General features: G+C 56.6%; 1 protein-coding gene across 2 annotated transcripts in view; it reads right to left on the bottom strand.

The window, feature by feature from the left end:
- Positions 1 to 19,171, bottom strand: part of DAB2IP (DAB2 interacting protein) — a 195,111-nt gene extending 175,940 nt beyond the window's left edge. Inside the window, exon 1 of one of the 2 annotated variants that reach the window (XM_032636266.1) lies at positions 18,833 to 19,171. In XM_032636266.1, the coding sequence (XP_032492157.1) occupies positions 18,833 to 18,872 (40 nt within the window). In that variant the 5' untranslated portion in view covers positions 18,873 to 19,171. The remainder of the gene's footprint in view (positions 1 to 18,832) is intronic. The other variant, XM_032636273.1, reaches the window with a different exon arrangement.
- Positions 19,172 to 19,531: the final 360 nt, after the last annotated feature.

Below are 19,531 nucleotides of genomic sequence, written 5' to 3' on the forward strand. Positions count from 1 at the left end.
TGAGCAACTGGCAGAACATCGCGTGGCACGGGAATACAGAGCCTGTCCTCAGACCCGTGTCTGTTTGGCTGCAAATCCTGGGCTCTATAGCCTATAATGCCACACCACCGTTTTATAGTCGTACAGACTAATCAATGACTTAATCGCTTCTTCGGGCGGTGGGCCCTCACCCGTTGATGGAAGTGAGATTCAAAACCACAGCGACTGAGGTATCATAGAATGAACACCCAGGCCCACAGGCACCCCGGGCAGGGGTGACATGAAAGGAGGGGGAGGGAAGGGAGCGGAGTGAAGCTCCGATCCAGTGTGTGCAGGACCCTGAGGGTCACGGAGGGTAAACAGTGCAACGGGGAAACCTCACTTCCAGCTCAGAGGTGTCTGAGAATCAATTACGCAGAGAGAATGCAGCTGCGCTCAGACACTGTGAATTACACTGAGCGGGGCCATGCTCCGGTTCCCAGGACAGGCCTCTTTGAGGAGCCACAGCCCTGCCTGACTTTAATCAGTCCCCGATGCTTCGATACCGCCTTTATAGTTTCTCTCACACTACCACCACCCCTGCCCCCCCGCCGGCTGTCCTCGGCTTCCCTGAGCGCCAGAGTCCATGTCACTGGGACTCCCTCTGTGCCAGGGTCTGGGCTTGGTGCTAGGGGCACAGATAAACAGAACAGTGGGCTGCTCACGTGTGCAGAGGGAGACATGAGTAACGACACTGCCCGGGGCCCGTGGAGCACCCCTGGGCGCCAACCCCGTGCGCTCCTGACGGAGGCTGCTGGGTGGCTTTGGGGTCCCTGATGCCAGCCTTGTGGGCCAGAGGGGCACCTCCAGGAAAGTCATCCGAGGAGATGATTTCTGAGTGTGTCTTGAAGGAGCAGAGAGAAGTTAGCCAGGCGGAGAGGAAACAGCCCCTTCCAAAGCATGACGGCGTGAAACAGCCCAGCCCAGCGTGCTCGGGGATTCCGATCAAGCAGCTGGGAGACAGGGGTCAGGAGGAAAAGGGAGCTGGGCCAGGAGGAGCCCCGAATGCCATGCCCAGGAGCGGGGACTTCCGGCAAGCTCCTGGGAGGTCTTAAGTGAGGGAGGGACAGCCAAAGCTTGAGTTTTACAAAAATCCCTTTATCTGGAAGAAGAAGATGGATTTGTTTGTTTGTTTTTCTTTTTGCCACACCATGTGGCATGTGGGATCTTAGTTCCCCGACCAGGGATCGAACCCACGCCCTCTACGTTGGACGCTTGGAGTCTTAACCACTGGACTGCCGGGGAAATGCCTTTTTTTCTTTTTCCTTGAAGATGGGTTTAAAGGGCACAGCCTGGAGGCTACGAAGCGCACAGTCAGAGGAGGGGGGTGACTGTGAGTGAGGAAGGGGGACAGACAGCTCTTCGGAGGGACTTGGCTGGAAGGAAGACGAGAGATTGGGTGGTCGCCTGAGGGGAATGCTTTGGGTTGGGGTGGGGTTGGACACTGTGATTTGCAGCCCACATCCCCACTTCCAAAATAGACGACTCACTCCCCAGATGTGGGAAGGCTGCTGCAAGATGGCCCCCAGCTGTCAGCCCTCTTTGGGGGCGTCCTCTGCAGAAGTAAGCCACCATACTGGAGGTGACACCCCCTTCCCGGGTGTCCTTCCCTCCTGCCTAGTGGGCGGTCAGCCCAGGGACATAAAGTCCCAGCCCCTTGACACCACTCAGGACAGCTCTAGAGGGCCACGCCTGCGCTAGCGCCTTCCCAGGCCCTACACAGGGGGGCTGAGACCTGCACTTAGACTGTGTGGCAGCTCAGCTTCTTCTGCTCCCTGCCCTGCCCTTCCCTGCCCTGCTATAGGTGCCGAGCCGTCCAGCAGGCCCTGGTGGACCTCTTGCACCCCAATACGTTCTCCTGCTGCCTGGAGAACCCACCCTGTGCCTGGTGGGAATGACCCAGGAGAGAGTGTGACCTTGAAGCGGTCAGTGAGAGAGGTAAGCCACTCTCTAGGGAGCAGGCAAGGTCTTAGGAGCAGCGGAGAGGCCGGCCCCTCCTGAGACGGAAGCAGAAATTGGAGGCAATTTGGGGTGGGGAGGGCATCAGGATCTAGAGAGAGTCCTGGCCTTAACTTATGCAGCCAGAAGTAAGGTTCGCTGCTGAGAGGAAAGCTACGTAGTAGAACAATTACCTAAGAAAGTAACAACGGTAGTGTGAGATAAATGTTGCCACAGCAGTAGTCAGGAGTGCAGGGCCTCAAAGGGTGGATAGGAGTTCGCCAGGCTGCGTGCCCAGTGGGGAAAGTCATACCAGGAAGAGGAAACAGCTGGTGCCCAGAACCCAGCTGGGGATGCTGTGGAAGGCTGGGGTAGGATTGCCAGATGAAATATAAGATAGGCAATTAAATGTGACTTTCAAATAAACAATGAATAATTTTTTAGTCTGTGTCCTATGCTATATTGGGGATATACTTATACTATAAGTATACTTATACTTATACTAAAAAATTGTACGTTAATTACCTCATCCCCTTCTGGCCCCCTCCCTGCCAGCAGCCTACTAAGGGGTCCCCCATCCTGTGGCCCAGGCACTGCTCAGATTCCATCTTATCCCTCCCTTGCTCAAACACCTGCAGTGGCTCCCCATTGTCCAAACCCTCAACTGGTCATTTGAAGCTCTCTATTGTCTGATCTTCAGCCACTCTCCCAACCTCATCTCACATCCTTGAACACCCCCAGCCCTTTAATCTCCCACCTCTGGGATTTTTGCTCAGCTGTTTCCTCTATCTACAATTCCCTCCCCCATGTCCATGCTTCCAGGAAGCCCCCCAGATCCCTCTGGGTGAATGGAAGTGGTCATCTCCTTTAATCAGTAGCAGTAGCACCTTGGGTGAGTCATTGCTCATCTCTGAGCTTCCGTTTCCTTGTCTCTAAAATGAGGACAATACTGCCTTTCTTAGGTGTCTGACGGGACAAGAGACCATGTTCAGAAGACACCGGACACACTCTTGAATGTTGCCCATGTCTAGATCAGTGCCAGGCACCCGGTGGGCACAGAGGCACATTTGCTGAACTGAATTGACACAAAGGTCCCGAGCTTTCATTGTTTAACTTGGAATTATCATGCCCACCAGTGGAACTTAGACAAAGTCAATTTCTTATATGAAGATGATCTGAAAAGAGATAAATAATGAAGCCACTGCAATTCTGATTGTATAATGGGTTTCCCTCCCAGTCGACAAGGAACCAAACCAGCTCCCCAAGAAAGGACCCGTTTTGGAACCAAGCATGGCGCCCAGCCTCTCCAGCTCAGAGCGGGTAATATTCGCCACACATGGCTCTGTCTCAAGCCCTCCCAATCCCAGACCACAAAAGGTGATTTCCTATAGCCATTAGCATAATTAGCTGACTGACGCTACAGAGATGCGATTAGATAAGCCTGTGATTTTTGCACAGTTATTTGTCTCAAGTAAGTCACCTGAAGTTCATCTGCCATCAGGATTCATGGCTGCATTCTGTAATCGCAGGGAATTATTTTGCTAATAACAGAGGTACCTTGATCTAATTTAATTTTAATGCCAGGAGGTACCCTCCCAGAATAATCAGCTCCAGGGCAATTCCAATTTCCAGGTTTGTTACATTCTGGAGAGAAGATTCAATTCAAGGAGGCTGAAGTTACTTCTTTATCACCCAAAGTCATCTAGGGGTGAAATGGAATCCTACCTCTGCGTGCTTGCAGAAAAATGTGGGGAGAAGTCCAGAGATAGGGAGCCGGGGAGAGAGGGTGGCTCCCAGCCAAGAGGAACCACTGGAAGACATCACTTATGGATGAGGACAGGTCTGAATTAGGACCACAAGGCATTCCCTGGGAGAACCCGAATTTTCCTTGCATTCATTATCTCATTCGCTCTTTTATCCCATTTCTGGGACCTCTCTGCAAGACCTATGCTGTTATTTGAGTACAAATATTGATAACAAACCCTTAGGCAGCCCTGTTCTAGGTGCTTTACACGTATTAACTCATTACGTCCCGTGAGGCAGATGGGTGCTACTATTATTCCCATTCTATGGATGGGAAAGCTGAGGCAGAGAGGTTACGAAACTTGCCTCAAGTCACCCCGCTAGTAAGGGACGTAACTGGGATTTGAACCTTAGACCGTGAACTTCCTCAAGTTCACGTACAAGGAAGAATCTGAGCCCGCCAGGAATTGTTCAACCCCTGCTCTGTGCTCTCCTTTTTACCCCTCACAACAACTCTGGCACGGGGGTGTTGTGAGTCCCATTTTGTTGAGGAAGAAACTGAGTCTCAAGAGGGGGTTGATTTGGCCAAGGTCAACACAGTAAGTGCAAGAGCTGGGGCTTGAACCTGAGATTCTGATTCTATACCTGGTACTACTCTGGCTAAAGTCAGGACGTCACGGTGTCTTTGAACAGCTCCAAAAGCAGGTTGGGTATAATGTAATTACAGTAAGTGCACAGTGACCAGCCACCCAGCTCTGCTCTTTCCTTCCCACTTTGGGGCAGTTCCTCGCCCCAGAAATCAAGTGTCCTTTGCTGTCACCCCATGTTACCAAAGCCTACTTCCAGATTTCTACTCATTCATTCATATGTTTATGCTTTCAGGAGAGGGCCCTGCGGTTCAGCGCGAAGGGCCAGGAGGTTGACATGGCTCTGCCACCCCATTCCTCTCTAAGCCCTGCTCTTCTTATCTGTTCAAGAAGGAGGAGTGCTCTTTGTAAACTGATTGAGCCACAGAGCCGTCATTTCAAATGAAAAAGTTCAGGCAAACCCAGAGTTTACATCAAATGAAAGCAAGCTGCTCTGGGCAGAGCTGTGTTACGGGATGTGGGGGTCTCTCCTACATGTCAACCTCTGGGCATCTCCTCTGACTCAACTGGAAAACCACTGGCCTGGACAGAGTGTCTCGGTTCTTGGGGTTCTTAGAACCAAGGAATCTGGGATCCCCTGATGGCGGGTGATACCCAAAATGCTGGGTGGGCAGCAAAATGCCCTCCCGACAGCCCCCCCACCCCCTGAACACCCGTCCTGCCTTGTTGGTGGCATCAGGGGACAAATCTGAAAGGGGCCTGTCAGCAAGGCCAGGCTGTGCCCAAGCCTCTGGCCCTGGGGGAAGTTTTCCAGGAGTCTCAATGCAGAGAAATGTTCCCTGCTTCTCCCCACAGGCCTGTGGAGTCAGTCTGTCCTGGTACATCGGCCAGAGGACAGGCTACTCCTCTCACCCAGGCTCTGCCCATTTGTTTTCTCTCTCATCCTCTCCCTTTTCTAAAAACATAGTTTTTTTTGTTTTGTTTTTTAATCCTTCCCCCACTCCCTCCTTCTTTCAACAAATGCTCACTACTCACCAGTTTTCTGTTCTAGGCCTGATGCTTCAGGGGGAATGGGCCGACTTCACACACAGAGAGACAGCTGCATCCTGGAGGGATTGGTGCCACCAATGCCCCAGGCACTCACTCACTCACTGGAGCTGGGAAGGCTTCCTGGAGGCAGTGGTGACCAAAGGGGCACTAATGCATGAATAGGAGCTAGCCCAGTTTGGGGGCCATTGCCGATGGGGAGGAGACGGACATTCCAGGCTCAGAAGAGAGGTGGAGTTGGGAGCCGTGGCAGGTGGGGTGAGATAGTATCGCTGTCCAAGGGCTGTGGACTTGATCCTGAGGGTCACGGGGAGTTAGTGGCAGGTTTAAGCAGGCCAGATGGGGAGGCTGGACATGCATTTTAGAAGCTCCTCTGGCTGCACACAGCTGGGAGTAAGGAGACAGTGAAATGGGGCTTCCTTTCCTTTCCCTTGTCGCCTCCCCACCCCGTCCTCCCTCAACACGCAGGCGGGCTCCCCCCGGAGACACAGCCTGTGGACAGCAGGGAAGAGAGGCATTGGCCTGTCCCGACCCTGGCCTGGGCCCCAGCCAGGAGGGCAGCCCTTGACCCCTTCACCCCCGGGACCAAGGGTCAGGATGAGTTCAGATCTCCATCCCCACCAGCTGGGAGGCTTTGATTTGGGGGCGGGGCTCTGAAAAGGGCCTGTTTGTGAATCCGAGCTAAAGTGGGGTAGCTTCCCCACCCGCTCCCCTCCCAGCACCTTCTATCCAGATCCTGGCTCTGACAAGCCCCTGCCCCAGCCGAGCAGCCCCACTTGGCCCGGATCACTGCCTCTCCTCCACACCGGGGCGGGGAGGGGGAGGTTTCATCCCGAAACACAAGCTCTTTTGTTCCACCACTCCGCTCGGCTCTCAGCCCTGCAACGCGTTGGTGGAGGTTTTCCTGGCACTCAGGGAGCCCCAGGTCAGCTGAAGGATGAGGCTTGGCGTGGACGGTGAGAGGCTGGGAACCGGGGCTGGAGGACAGGCGAGTTCTGACTGCAGCCTTGGGCCCCGTCCCTCCCGTTTCTCGGCTCCTGCCTACTCTGGGACAGTCGTTCTTAATCGGGGGCAATTTTATCCCGCAGGGAACATTTTGCAATGTCTGGAGACGTTTTTGGTTGTCACGACTTGGGCTGGGGGTGGGGGGCGGATACGGTACTGGCATCTGGTGGGTAGAGGCAGGGATACTGCTAAACACCCTCTGACGCACAGGTCGGTCGGTCCCCACGACAAAGAGTTATCCACCCCACATGTCAGTAGTGCCAAGGTTGAGAAACCCCGCCTGAGGGAACAGCCCCCTCACTCTGTGTCCTCAGCTGTGACTCAGCCTTCCTTCAGGCCGGTCACCCCCAACTTTCAGGCTGGGAGACTTGGGACACTCATTCCCACCTCTGCACCTTTGCTCAGGCTGTTTCCCTTGCTGGGGCACCCTCCCTGCTGCCCTCCACTTATCTAAATCTTATTTCTCTCCACCCCCTCCTACCTGTTGGGACCCTCCCCTGCTGCCTGCACCCGCCCCCGCTGCCCCCTCCCAGAAGCCATCTCTGACTCCCTGATACCAATTCCTCCCTTCCCTGTTCAGCCACTGCCAGCTTCGGCCCTCAGTTTGCACATCTATGCAGTGAACTGGCCAGGTGAACAGAGAACCCAGGCCCTTCCTGCCTCTTCCTGGCGCAGGACTAGGCAACTTGGGATGCTCAGTGCAGACTCACAGTGGCACAGAGTGGGATGCACGCTGGCTTTGGAGCCAGCAAGACCAGGGTTCAAATCCTGCTCTACCATTTCCTTGCAGTGTGACCAGGGGCAAATTGCCAAACGTCGCTCTGCCTCAGTTTCCCCCTCTGTAAGATGAGTGAAAGCTCTATGAGCTGTGCACTTTCCCTTCCCTCCCCTTGTTCCCTGTCTGTCTGGTTTACCTCATTAAGGTGCCCCCCATCTCTGGCCAGTCTCAGATTCAGAACCATCTACTATTGGGGCCGAGAGGAAGAGGATCAGAGTGTCCCTCATACTTCTCCCTAGAAGCTGAGCTTGCACTGCTCGGGCTGCTGAGGACCTTGGGGAAGGGAGACCTCTGAAACTGGAGGTTCAAAAATCCGGAGGCGGGCTTCCGCGGTGGCGCAGTGGTTGAGAGTCCGCCTGCTGATGCAGGGGACACGGGTTCGTGCCCCGGTCCGGGAAGATGCCGCGGAGCCGCTGGGCCCGTGAGCCATGGCCACTGAGACTGCGCGTCCGGAGCCTGTGCTCCGCAACGGGAGAGGCCACAACAGTGAGAGGCCCGCGTACAGCAAAAAAAAAAAAAAAAAAAAAAAAAAACCCAGGGGAGGGGCGGGGCCAGGTGAGCAGGGGCGCAGGAATGCTGCTGCCCTCTTGGCTTCCGGCCTTCTTGGTGTCTCTCCCTCTATGCGCTCTTCCCAGCTTCCCAGCCCCCTCCTGCAGGCTTCCCCTACTGGGGCTGTGACCTCCCCAGGTAGACAGCCACCCAGACTTAGCTGAGCTGGCTCAGGGGAGGGGCACTATGTTGATTAGAGGTGTGGTTTGGGGTCTTAGGAATTCAGGGGAGACAGCACAACGGCATCCCTCCCCTGCTTGGACCTATTCATGGCTCCCTGGATGCAGGATGAAAACCAAGCCCCTGAGCCTGGAACCCCTAAGCTCTCCAGGCTCCTCCCCTACCTCCTCCCATCTGGATTTTGGGGTCCAGCCTCACTGAATCACTCCAAGCTTCCAGTAGACCCATCCCCAGCCTGCTAACCACCTCCTTCTGCAAGCCAAGCCCTGGTTACCTTTAAGCTCAGCCCATCCCCTGCACACCACCACCCAGGCCTCCCTGCCCTGGGCTGTCATTGTAGCTTTGGGCCCCTGTCCTGAGCTTTTCCCTGAGGACAGACACCCAGCCTTGTCCTTCCCTGGGCCTCCAGTGCCTGGCAGACAGCTAGCCTGGAGGAAGTGCTCAACATGAATTAAAAGAAGTGAATGTAGGCAGGGAAAAAAGACACCCCGGCCCCCCATCCCCCCCCAGTACCCTCCTCCCCCAATTCCAGTGGCTGTCCCTTAGAATCACCTGGTGGGGGTGGGGTGGGGGGAAGGGAGGGGAGGAATTTAATATTCCAATGCCCAATCCCCCTCTAGACTAACTGAATCCAAATCTCTAGGGCTGAGGCTGGGGAGAGGGTTAGAACTCTCTGGATGACTGAGATCAGACCATGTCCCCTCCCCCCTCCTGGGGGCAGTGGACACCCCTGGCAAGTAAGCTGACTCTTGGGGGAGGCTTCCAATGCTCTTTGATCCCCACTGTGTGTTGCATTGACCAGAGAAGCTCTTTACTGCTCGCGTTGGGTCATTCATTCAACAAGCATCAGCAAAGAGTGCTGAGGTGCGAAGACAGGCGGACACCCGGGTGTGACGGGGAGCACCGGAGGATGAGGGGTGCTGGGAGCACCTGTTAGAGAGTCCCCTGGTCTGGGGTGGGGACTGGAGGCAGAGGGTGAGGCAGGAGGCCCAGGGTGGGGCTGGCAGCCGGGCCGAGGTGTGGGGTGTGACGTAGGCCGCGTGTGGGCAGGGGTGAGATGGAGACCGCAGATGTGAGGAAGGGGCGGGGGATGTGGAAGAAGAGGGAGTCGTGCTTGGGCATCTGGGTGGCTTGGCTAGAGGAGGAGGAAAAGCAGCCTGCCCGGAAGAGTGAGAAGGGACAAGGATGGGGGGAGGGGCGTGAGGGTCACACGCTTGCCGGTAGTGAGAGATTCCAACAATGACAAATGCAATAATAATAATCACAGTAATAACCACCAACGTCAACTGAGGCTTAACTCTGCCTGAGAGGGTCTCAGGACTGTTTTTTAAGCATTAACTGTTTACTCCTCCTAGTAACTTGTGAGACAAGGGCTAGCGTAATCATCCCATCTCACAGACGGGAAAACTGAGGCTGGGGGAAGTTCCATAATTTTCCCAGAGCCACAGACTCCCTGGTAAGCGGCAGGGATCTGATGTAGGTGGGCTGCCAGTCCAGGGACCCTGGTCTGAGCCACCCACTCTCAGCCCACCCCACCAGGGCCTCTCAACCTGGAAGTGCAGGGAGCCTGCGCCTGACATCCCGCATTCAGCAGTTAGGGCTCCTCTGGTGGCCTTGGCCAGAGCAGTCTGGGGCAGGGGGTGGTGCTGAGGAGCACGTGGGTGGTGAGGGACCCGGGCTGCCCTGATGGAGCTCGGCTGTGAAGGAGTAGGGAGGCTGGGTGCGCTGAGGGGGTGAGATGTGGAAGAGATGGAATGGCAGGCTCGTTGAAGGAGGAGAAGCGACCGGTGGAGGGGCTGAGCGGGGCAGGGGGCGGGGGTGTCCCCAGGCAGGCGGAGGGTGGGGGATGCAGACCCCAGAGCCACCTGGCCTCAGCGGGGAGCTGAGGGAAGGAGGCAGAGCTGAAGCACCAACACCAGTGGACCTGGAGGGGCCTGGAGAGCCTTCGGGAGCTGGAGCCTCACTCCTCTCGCTGCCCCCAAGTCTGTGCAGCTGAATGGGGTGTGGGGGAGCTCTGCGGGAGGGGAGGGGGCAGGGCTGAAGCAAGCAGGCCCAGCGGGAGGGAGGCAGAGAGACAGAGATTCAGCAATACTGGAGCAGCGGGCACCGTCCATTCCCCCAAGCTGTCGGAGGCCCAGTCTGGGAGAGGAGCCCCGGAAGGTGGGCACAGACACCCCTACTGGGCCCACCACAGAGCTGGCCAAAGGAAAGACTGAAGGGTCTCAGAGCCGGAACCCTCCTAGGTGCCCTGGCTTCCAGGCCATGAAATCGGCACAGACGCTTGGTCAAGGACAGTCTCACCAGGAGAGAAGGGTCTCTACTGTCCCTCACAGGCCGGTGGGGGAGGGGTGTGGAGACCAGGTACCAGGAGGGAAACCAGGGACAGACCTGGGACAGCCCCAGGAGGCTCCCGAGTCAGACCCTGAACTTGGCAGCCTGGGCTTTGGGAGGCCAGAACCCACCCTCCCTCCAGACTTGTCTGGCCACCTCCTGGTTCAACCTCACACTGTGTTCCAGGTCCCCTCCCTCCGCTGCCCTGGTTCTCCATGCCGAACATTCCACCATTAGTAAAGGCAGGGGAGGCCATTTATCTGAAATTTGGGTCAAGGGAGAGAGAGTCCTGGGCAGAGGCGGGTTGGCGGCTAGGGGACAGGCACCCCAGCCATTTCAGGACCTGTGGTCCCCTGAGCTGGCTCTTCCGGAGCACAGCCTCCCTCATTCTGGTGCCGAGTCTGTGGTACCCTGAGGTGGGAGTGTGGAGCACCCTCACCCTCATGCGCTCGCTCACAGCCGAGATGGAGACCCACCTGCTGGCGCTCCATCCCCCTGGCGAGGCGCTCGTGCCCTCAGCACGAGTTCGTGTCATGTACACACACATGCACACGCACAGAGGCGCGCTGCGATGTAGGTCACCGGCTGGAGTGCCTCAGGCCTGGGGTTGTGAGGACCGAGCCATCCGGGCGGACACTTCCAGATTGGACAGAAATGCACCCCTCCCTTCGTCTGCGTCCCGCCCTGCTCGCCTGTGTCAGTCTGACCCGAAGCCTCTCTAGGCTTCTGTTTGGTTTTCCCAGAATCCCCTGGCTGAGACTGCGGAACCTGACTCCATCCAGGGGAAGGGGCATCTTCTCAGCATGTGGATCCTTGTGCCGGGCTTCGTGGAGTCTACAGAAGACACAGGGGTGTGGCCCCAACTTGAAGGCCTCCCAGGCATAGCCCGTGAGACGGCCTAGCACTAGAGGTGGTAATGACCAAGAGGGCACAGTCAAGGAGAGAATAGAGCAGCCTCAGCCAGTGGTCAGGGCTGGCTTCCTGGGGGAGGTGGCGGGACCTTGGCTGGGGAGGTGAGTAAAGGTTTCAAAAAGTCTAGGAAAGGGAATGGTACTGATGCAGCTGGGAAGGTCTAAGATGCTTCCATCCTCCACCCTGGAATTGGAGCCTCTCTGGAGGTCACATCTGGAATGACCATCGCTGACTCTTCTACAGAAAACCACTCGATGGCCCTGCAGGCCCTTCAAACACAGCAAGCCCAGAACATCACTCCCCCTCCCACCCAGAATATGCTCTTCCACTCATGTCCCCCTCTCAGTGTGGACACCAACAGTCCTGCCACACAGGCCAGAGACCAGGTCACACTGATTTCTTCCTCAGCCCACCTGCTCAGCCTCCAACTTTTCAATCTGGCACATGGAGCAGCTCACAGTCCAGAGGTGAAGACAGGCAGGGAAGCAAATGTACTGTACTCACTGGCGTGTGGCAGGCTAGCTGGAAACCCAGGGTGCCTGGGAGCTCAAAAAAGGTAGTCAGGGAAGGCTTCCTGGAGGAGGTGACACCCAAGCTGAGACTGCAGGCTGAGCAGGAGTGGCCAGGGTGGGGGAGGAGTAGTGGGGAGAGCTGAGAGGGAGAGTATTCCAGGCAGGGGGGATTAGCAAGTGCAAAGCTGAGGATGGCACTTTCAGGACAGAGATTAATTGGTCATGCTGGAATAGAGAGAAAGAAGGGGTGTGCTGGAGACAAGGGCAGAGGTGTCATCCAGGAGTCAGATGGTGGACAGCCTTGACACCGTGGTAACAAGTTTAGACTCTATCCTGCTGCATTGGGGTGCCCTGTGGGAATTTAAGATGCCTGAGAGTGGCCCCTTTAGCTGCACACAGAGGATGAGTTTGGGGGATGGGCGGAGAGAGGGATCCCCAAGAGGGGGCAAGGTAGCTGTCTAGCGGTCCAAGGTGGGATGTGGCCTGAGGTGGGGGCTGGGAGATGGAGAGTCAGGGCAGAGCTCAGGACCAGTTAGGAACTAGAATGGCCCTTGAGTGGTTCTGGTTCCTCCTCTCTCAGGTCCCCATCTTCTCATCGTGTAATGGGGGATGGGCAGGAGGACCCCCAAAGACCCTCTCCCTTGGATCTCCTCATACTTGGGGCCATTTTCTGTTTGCTCCAGTCTCCCCAGGCTTCTGAGGTGACCTCTTGGGAGGAACCCCCTCTGGGAGGGGCATAGCTCTAGCTTCCAAAGGCCTGGGGTGTAGACAGCAGCCCAGGGAACATCCACCCAGTAGAAGGAACGAGCTGGGCAGTGGGAACAAAGGGCTGGACTCGGAGTGCCCAGTGGTTGGCCCAGGGAGGCCAGCCAGTGAGAAGGTGCTGAGACACACTGGGCCTCATGGAAAAGGCCCACCAGCCTTCTTGGCATAAGGGGGACCAGAGCAGTGGTCCAGGAGCCTGGGTGTGAGCGAGGCCCCATCACTCACAGGACTGAGATTTGGGTTAGTGACCTCACCTCCTTGTGCCTCAGTTTCTTCATCTATAATATGGGGATTAACACATGCCAGGAAATATGTCAGGTGGTAGGAAAGCTTAGGGGAACCGGTCCCTGCTGCTGAGTGATTCAACAAAGATCTGCAACTAGGTACCACAAGGTAACCTCGAGGGAGGGGCTGGCTCCAGGCAGCCGCCGTCCAGGACAATATAAGAGGAAATGATCTGGGAGGTGGCTACTGCTGTCCCCAATCCTCCGATGAGAGGCGCAGAGAGCCATGTGGCCCAGACCCCGGGGAGATGCAGCAGGATGGAAGCCCAGGCCCGTGCAGGAGGACAAGGGTGAAATGCCTTTTCTTCCTGAGTTCGCTGCTCCCTCCTCCTCCCACCAGGAGCCCCTCTCCTTGAGCTTCCTCCTGCTGTGCTGGGGGCACTGCAGGCACAGGGGCCACCCTCCCATCTTCCCCAGGCCTCACTCCCTGGCCTTCTTGTGCAGCCAGCTGCTCTGGCTTGGGAACATCCATGATTTAAGCCCCTCCCCGTCCGGCCTCATTGTTCTTTATTGACTCTTCTTCCTGATTTCACCTCATCCCAGAGTCCCGTGGGGCAAGAAGTGGGGGCTCCACCCCTCATCCACCTGCCCAGCTGGGGAAGTTCAGAGGCCCAGGCAAGGCCGGCCAGCAGGACTGAGGCTCTCCTGGGCACAGGGAAAGGCTGGGGGTCAGGATACCCAAGGGGCAGCCCAGGGTGGGCAGAAGAACAGGCGTCTGAGAGTCCTGGGTTTGAATCATGGGTGGCCCCACTAGCTGTGGTCTTGGGCCCTTCTAAGCCTCAACTGTCTCAACTGAGCAATGGGGCCATTCCTTCCTCTGTGAAGAGCCCACAACTCCATGTGGAACACTTAGCACACAGCTGGGCATGTAGTAAGAGCCCAGTAAGTGGGGTCCATGCTCTGCCTCTCTGGCCTGATTCCTTCACCTGTGAACTGACCTAAAGTGGGGCTGTGGCCTTTCCTGTTCCTTCCGTCCCCAGAGGCCCAGCCAGCTGGTCCACAGCAAAGTCCTAGAGTAAGACGGAAGGAATCTGGAATTGGCATCCCTTCCCCACCCCAGATAGGCCGGGCGTCCACCATTACCTCAATTTCACAGATGGGGAAACTGAGATTTGCTGTTGAGTTAGCTCAGCAGCAGAGAGAAGAGGAGGCCCCAGGCTCTTGGCCCTGAGGAGGCAGCGGACGCCTGATCCATCCACACAGCACAGCCTCAGAGAAGGGCCTAGTGGGCACTTGTTCAGAGCTTGGGCTCCAGATGGGACAAACCGACATAACCCTCAGCCCTGCCATTCGCTCCCTGTGTGACTTTGGGTGAGTCACCCAGCCTCTCTGAACTTGTTTCCTCATCTTGAACATGAGAATGACGACACCAGCCTTACAGGGTGGGGGAAAGGGGAAGCGAGATGATGAATGTGAGGCGCGTGGCCGGCCAAATAGTTGCTGTTTTTTTCTATTTGTTATTTTTTCTACGGTTATTTTCTATTTGTTACCAGCTGAGGCAAGCCGCTTATGACATCTTCAGCTTCCCCCTCTCACGGGGGAAGGGCCAGGGAGTGGTGACATCAGGCCCCCTGACAGCTTCCAGCCCAAAATAGCCCTTTCTTTAGACTGACCCTCTCCCGTTACAGCGGCTTCTGCACTCACTGTCCCCAGCTGACATCACATCACTGTCAGTCGTGGCTCCTGCCCTGTCGTGCTTGTCTCCTGAACTGCTCCAACAAACACTCCTAGCAAGACAGGATTTTAGGCGGCAGCTTTGGTGCAGGGACAGCTCCGGGAAAGTGAAGCAAAATGAAGCCCCCGGGCTCTGTCGCAACCTGGGTTAAATCACTGACCTCTCTGTAAGGTCTTGGTGTCACTTTCCCTGAGCCTCAGTTTACTCATCTGGAAAATGGAGCTATAACAGCAGCCTAGCAGGTTTGTTGAGGATTCAAGTAGGCAGAGTGTGGGGCCTGGCCTGGAGTAGGTGCTCAGTAAATAGTACTGGTTCTTTTACATGCAGCACCTGGAAGTTTACAAAATCACCTCATCTGCTTCCCTATAGGGCCCCCAGCTGGAGCTCATGTCCTGTGCTGGTATCATGGGAAGAAACTGAAGGCTCTGAGCTGCCGGTTCTGCCCCCAGGGTTTCCAAAGCAACCAGCCCCTTCCAGAGCTTTTATCCTGGTCGTCTGTCTGAGCCCAACTCCCTCACCCAAGAATCATGAACTCCCCCCAACAGGTGTCCAGCCTCCCATAGTTGTATCTCATCACACCTCTGGAGACCCCAGCCAAGCCGGGAAGCAGGCAGGCAGGACTGAGTCTGCCCATTTGTCAGACAAAGAAGCTGAGTCTGAACAAGGAGCAGGGACTTGGTCCAGGCCACCCGATGGCTGAGGGAGCCGGGCTGAGGCTCAGGTCACAGGGAGGGAAGACGGTGCCAAGTGCTGAGTCGGATTTAGAATCTTAGATGGTCAGAGCTGGAGGATTCAGGGGTGTGGAGTGCAGGACCCTCATCGGACAGTTCAGGAAACAGAAGTCCAGAGAGGAGGATGCCTGAGGGCACGAGTAAGTTAAGGGCGGGATCCAGCTGGTGCCATTCACCATTCACTCATTCATTCATTCATCCAATGAGTGTGTATTGAGCATCTCCTCAGGGCCGGGCACCGTGCAGGACCCTAGAGATACAGCAGCAAACAAGACACAGCCCCTACTCGCAAGGATCTCAGGGTCTCGAGTGGGAGTCAGGTCAGGGAGCAGTTGATCATCTTGTCCCCTCCCTCAGCAATCGCAGGCACACAGGAAGGAAGCGATTCTCTGGGCTGGCCTTTCCGTGCGGCTCTGAAGAGCCCATGCCAGAGGGGGTCAGTCAGATCTTGTCTGGCCCTCGCCCCAATTTACTTACACGTGGGGAAACTGAAGCCCCTCCACGAAGGGCTCTGCTAGGGTTAGTGCACAGTCTCCAAGTTCCCTCCTCCTTGCCTTCCTGCCTGTGAATGTTGTGTAAAAGAAACCCCTGCTCCTGTGTTTGCCACTCCCCCCAGCTGTGGTCTGAGCCCTTGCTGGCCTTGCTCTAAAGGTCCCTCATCTCAGGACCCCCTATGGGGCTCTACTCAGCCCTGTCTGCTAAGATGCCCTGAATGTGCCGGAGGCCTCCAGAACATCAGTGTCAGTGGCTGGGGACGTAGCCAAACTCCTTTCATCCCCTGAGCACCTGATGAATGGAATTAGAGCTCAGGATATCCACCCGACGGAAGGGAGTCTTGCCCTGCTTGAAGCAGGGAAGGGGGGCCCAGAGCCCCAACCCCAGCTGTGCCTCTCCCAACCCTGTCCCCATAGAGGCTCCTGGGCCCCCTAAGGAGCTCAGCTTGCCAACACCTGACCAGAAGCTTCACCCTCAGTGGAAGTTTCTCCAGCCTCCGTGCCTTTGCACCTGCGGTTCTCTCTGCCTGGAATGCCTTTCCTCACCTCTTTGGCTAGGCCAACCGAATCGTCCACTCACTCATTCTCAAGTATCTGTTGGATGCTTACTACAGGCCAGGCAGAGAGCTATGCTCTGGGGATAATGGCTGTCAGGGAGCTTAGAGATTTGTGGGGGATACAGAGGTTAAACACATACACATACCATAATGTGTAGTGCAACTAGGAACAGGTCCTATAAAGGAAAAGAGAGAGTAGAAGAGTGGGATCTAATTTGATGGATTGGGGGAACACGATCTAGGGAAAGCTTCTCTGAGCGAGTGACTTTCAGTGGAGACTGGGAGGAGGTGGAATTAGCTCAGTGGAGACTGAGAGGAAGAGGCAAGGAAACCACGTGTGTGAAGGCCCTGGGCTGATAACTAGCTTGCTGAGTGTGAGGAAGGTCAGATCACTGTGGCTGGAGCCTATAGAGTGAGGGGGTGAAGACAGAAGATCATGGAGGGAGGCAGAAGATGCTGACCTTGGTGATAGGACCATGTGGCTAACAGGTAGCGGGAGGGGTCCAAGAGAAGGAACCAGAAAAAGAGACTGAGAATAGATGGGAGAAAATCAGGAGAGTGGCCTATAGCCCAGAAGCCAGCTGAAGAAATTGTTTCAGAAAAGAGAGAGTCATCCTCTTCTTCGGTGGAGGAGTCACCTCCTCCGGGAAGCCTTCCTGGACTCCACATGCGGGGTTAGGGGTTCCACGGGGCCCTGGCCTTCCGCATCAGAGAGCACTTACCTCTCTCTCCCAGACTAGCCTGGGAGTGTCAGAAAGGCAGAGACAAGGTTTGATTTACCTCTCCAACCACAAAATTTAGTCCAGGACCTGAAAGTAGTATTTGTTAGATGAACAAATGCAGGACCTGGGCTTAGAGAGGAAGTGACTCTGAGGCCACAGTTGTCCCTTTTCCAGGATGGCCCCTTCAGCGTGGGGACATTCCCAAGGACTTCCTGGGCTCTCCTCCATTCCTGCCTGCCCCTTTCCTAAGGAACCCTCCCCTGTCCCTTGTCCTCTTCCTCTCAGTTTCCAGGCTCCTCACTGCCTGACCAGCCTCCAGAAGGCCAGCCACAGGGCAAGACAAGGATCTGATGGTGCATGGGCCCTTCAGTTAGGGGGCAAACAGCCTCCGTTTCCAGGGCCCCTGGGCTTACCCTGCCCCAAGCCTGCCACTAGCAAACCCAGGGGACAGCAGGTTGGGACTGTGGGTTCCCGAGAGACCACTGGGTGCCAGGTGGGAAGATGGAGCCCCAGGGGATCTGGAGCCTTGCTTGGCTCTGGGTTGGTCCCCCAGACAAGGGTCTGTGCCCTCCGTGGGGTAGCGTCCCCGTGCCAAGCTTCAGGTAAACACCTCTGGAGACCAGCAGGCCTGTCGCACACCCCGGACTGTCTGCCCCCATCTCCCCCCGCCCAGGAACTCATCACTCTGAACCCAGTATCATTTGTCTGTCTCCTATTGGAGGCTGGGAGCTCTTCCAGGGCCAGGGCCTCCGTCCCCCTTTTCTCCCCTCCCTCTCTCTCTTTCCTCCCAACATTCACTAAACACAAACTGTTTCTTAGGCTTGAGTTCTTTATTCCAGCATCCCTGACCCTGACACAGAGCCTGGCACGTGGGGGTCACTCGGCGTGCGTCCACTAGCCACCCGACCGTCCAAAGACGCCCGGCCAGCAGGCTGCCAAGCTCCCCCGAGGGGTGCAGCTCCAAACGTGGCAAAGGGCCCCTCTCCCTGGAAAGAGCCGAAGCTGGCAGGAGGGAGGTAATTTGGCCTTGAATCTGTGCCCGGCGGCCAGGCCTGGCTGTGGTGGGGCTTGGGGGTCCAGAGGGAGAAGAAAACAGTTTTCTTAGCAGGGATCATGGTCCCAGGAGGGTCTGGGCCCCCAAAAGGCGGATCCAAGCTGGGGTGAGGCCTCCCTTGACTAGCCCTCCTCTCTGAGGCCAAAAGGGCCCTCTCCCTACTGAGCCCTAAAACCTGCTGGCCCCCCAGGGCCCCCCCCACCTCAGTCCCTCCTGCCCTCCTGCCTCTCTCCTTTGCACAACACAGAGATGGCCAGAGCGCCCCAGGTGTCCTAGCCAAAGGTGCACAGCCTGGCTGGGCTGAGCAATGGGGTCTTAGTTCCCTGCACCCCTGGAGCCCCAAGCCTACAGAAACTGCCCCGGCCGAGCCATTCCGAGCCTTACAGTCCCTGCCGCGGGCTCCAGACAAGTTGCTCTGTCCCAGGCAACTTTTCCCTAACAATCTGCCCGGGCTTTGCAGGGAGCCTGCGTCAGGGGCAGCTCCTCGGTGGCAGCCCCTGGGGCCCTGCAAAGCGGGGAGTGCTTACAGCTGGGCTTTAATTACAGGCTGAGTTCCTGTTGCCTGGTCCATCTATATTTATCTGCAGGATCTAACTAATCAAACTCCCCACGGCACCCAGCAGGCCTGGGGACAGCGAGTGAGGCAGACAGGCAGGGGGGCTGCAAACTTCCTTTCCTTCTCGTCCAGGAGCAAAACAGAAGCCGCCGAAACTCCCTCTCCCTCCCCCGACCCTGCCAATGCCCGGTCCAAGGGGCTGCCCCAGGCCCCGCTCCTGGAACCCTTCAACTCTGTGCCATAATTCCCGGCACCCATGACCCCCAGGTCCCAAGACCAGGCAGTGCCCATCTTCCTCCCCGCTTTAACTCGGATTCCGGCAGCCAACAGAGAAAAGTCTGCCTGAGCAGCGGCTGAATCCCCAACTCTGCCACTTTGCCGGCGCTTGTCTTACCGAAGGAGTCGTCTTGGTCCAGGAGGGAGTCGGGCTCCATGGCGTGTGCGCCCCCAGCCCCTGGCCCCGCCTGATTTATGAACCGAGGCTGTCTCCATGAGCGTCTGGGTTTCTCCTTTTGTATTCCATCTGGCGGCTTTTCCAACTAGATGACTGGGTATTCCTGCAAGCAGGCCCCTTTCCAGCCCTCGCCTTCATACAGTACATTTAAAGTAGCAGTAACCTCTTTTTCCTCCCCCCGCAGCCTGGCTGGAAACATTAGAAGGGACCGAGGCAGCGAGATGTCTAAAATAGGAAGACGCCGGGACGATTGGCCTGGCTGCCTGCGACGCTGGCTGTGGGGATCTGGCCCCGCTGTGCAGATGGAAAAGCTAAGAGGTAAGGCTGAGCCTGGGCTGAGCATCTGGAAGCTGGCTCTGGGGCCCAGGCGTCTGTGGGAAGTGGGGAGACTGACCCACCCGTGGGAGGGCATGCGGGGTCTGCTCTGTTCGCTGCCCAGCGCCCAAACCCCAGGGGCTTCTCCCAGGCTTTGCTGGAACCTCCCACTCAAATCTGTTCTACAGACATTTCCTGCGGTGTGGGGGATGCAGAAATTGACTCATCCATCCATTCAGTCAGACACTAAAAATTTTTCTGGAACATCTACTCGGCGCCAGACACCGTGCCAGGCGCTGGGTTTGCAGCGGGGAGAAAGTGGCA

Source organism: Phocoena sinus, chromosome 6 (assembly GCF_008692025.1).
Source record: "Phocoena sinus isolate mPhoSin1 chromosome 6, mPhoSin1.pri, whole genome shotgun sequence".
NCBI classification, from domain to species: Eukaryota; Metazoa; Chordata; class Mammalia; order Artiodactyla; family Phocoenidae; genus Phocoena; species Phocoena sinus.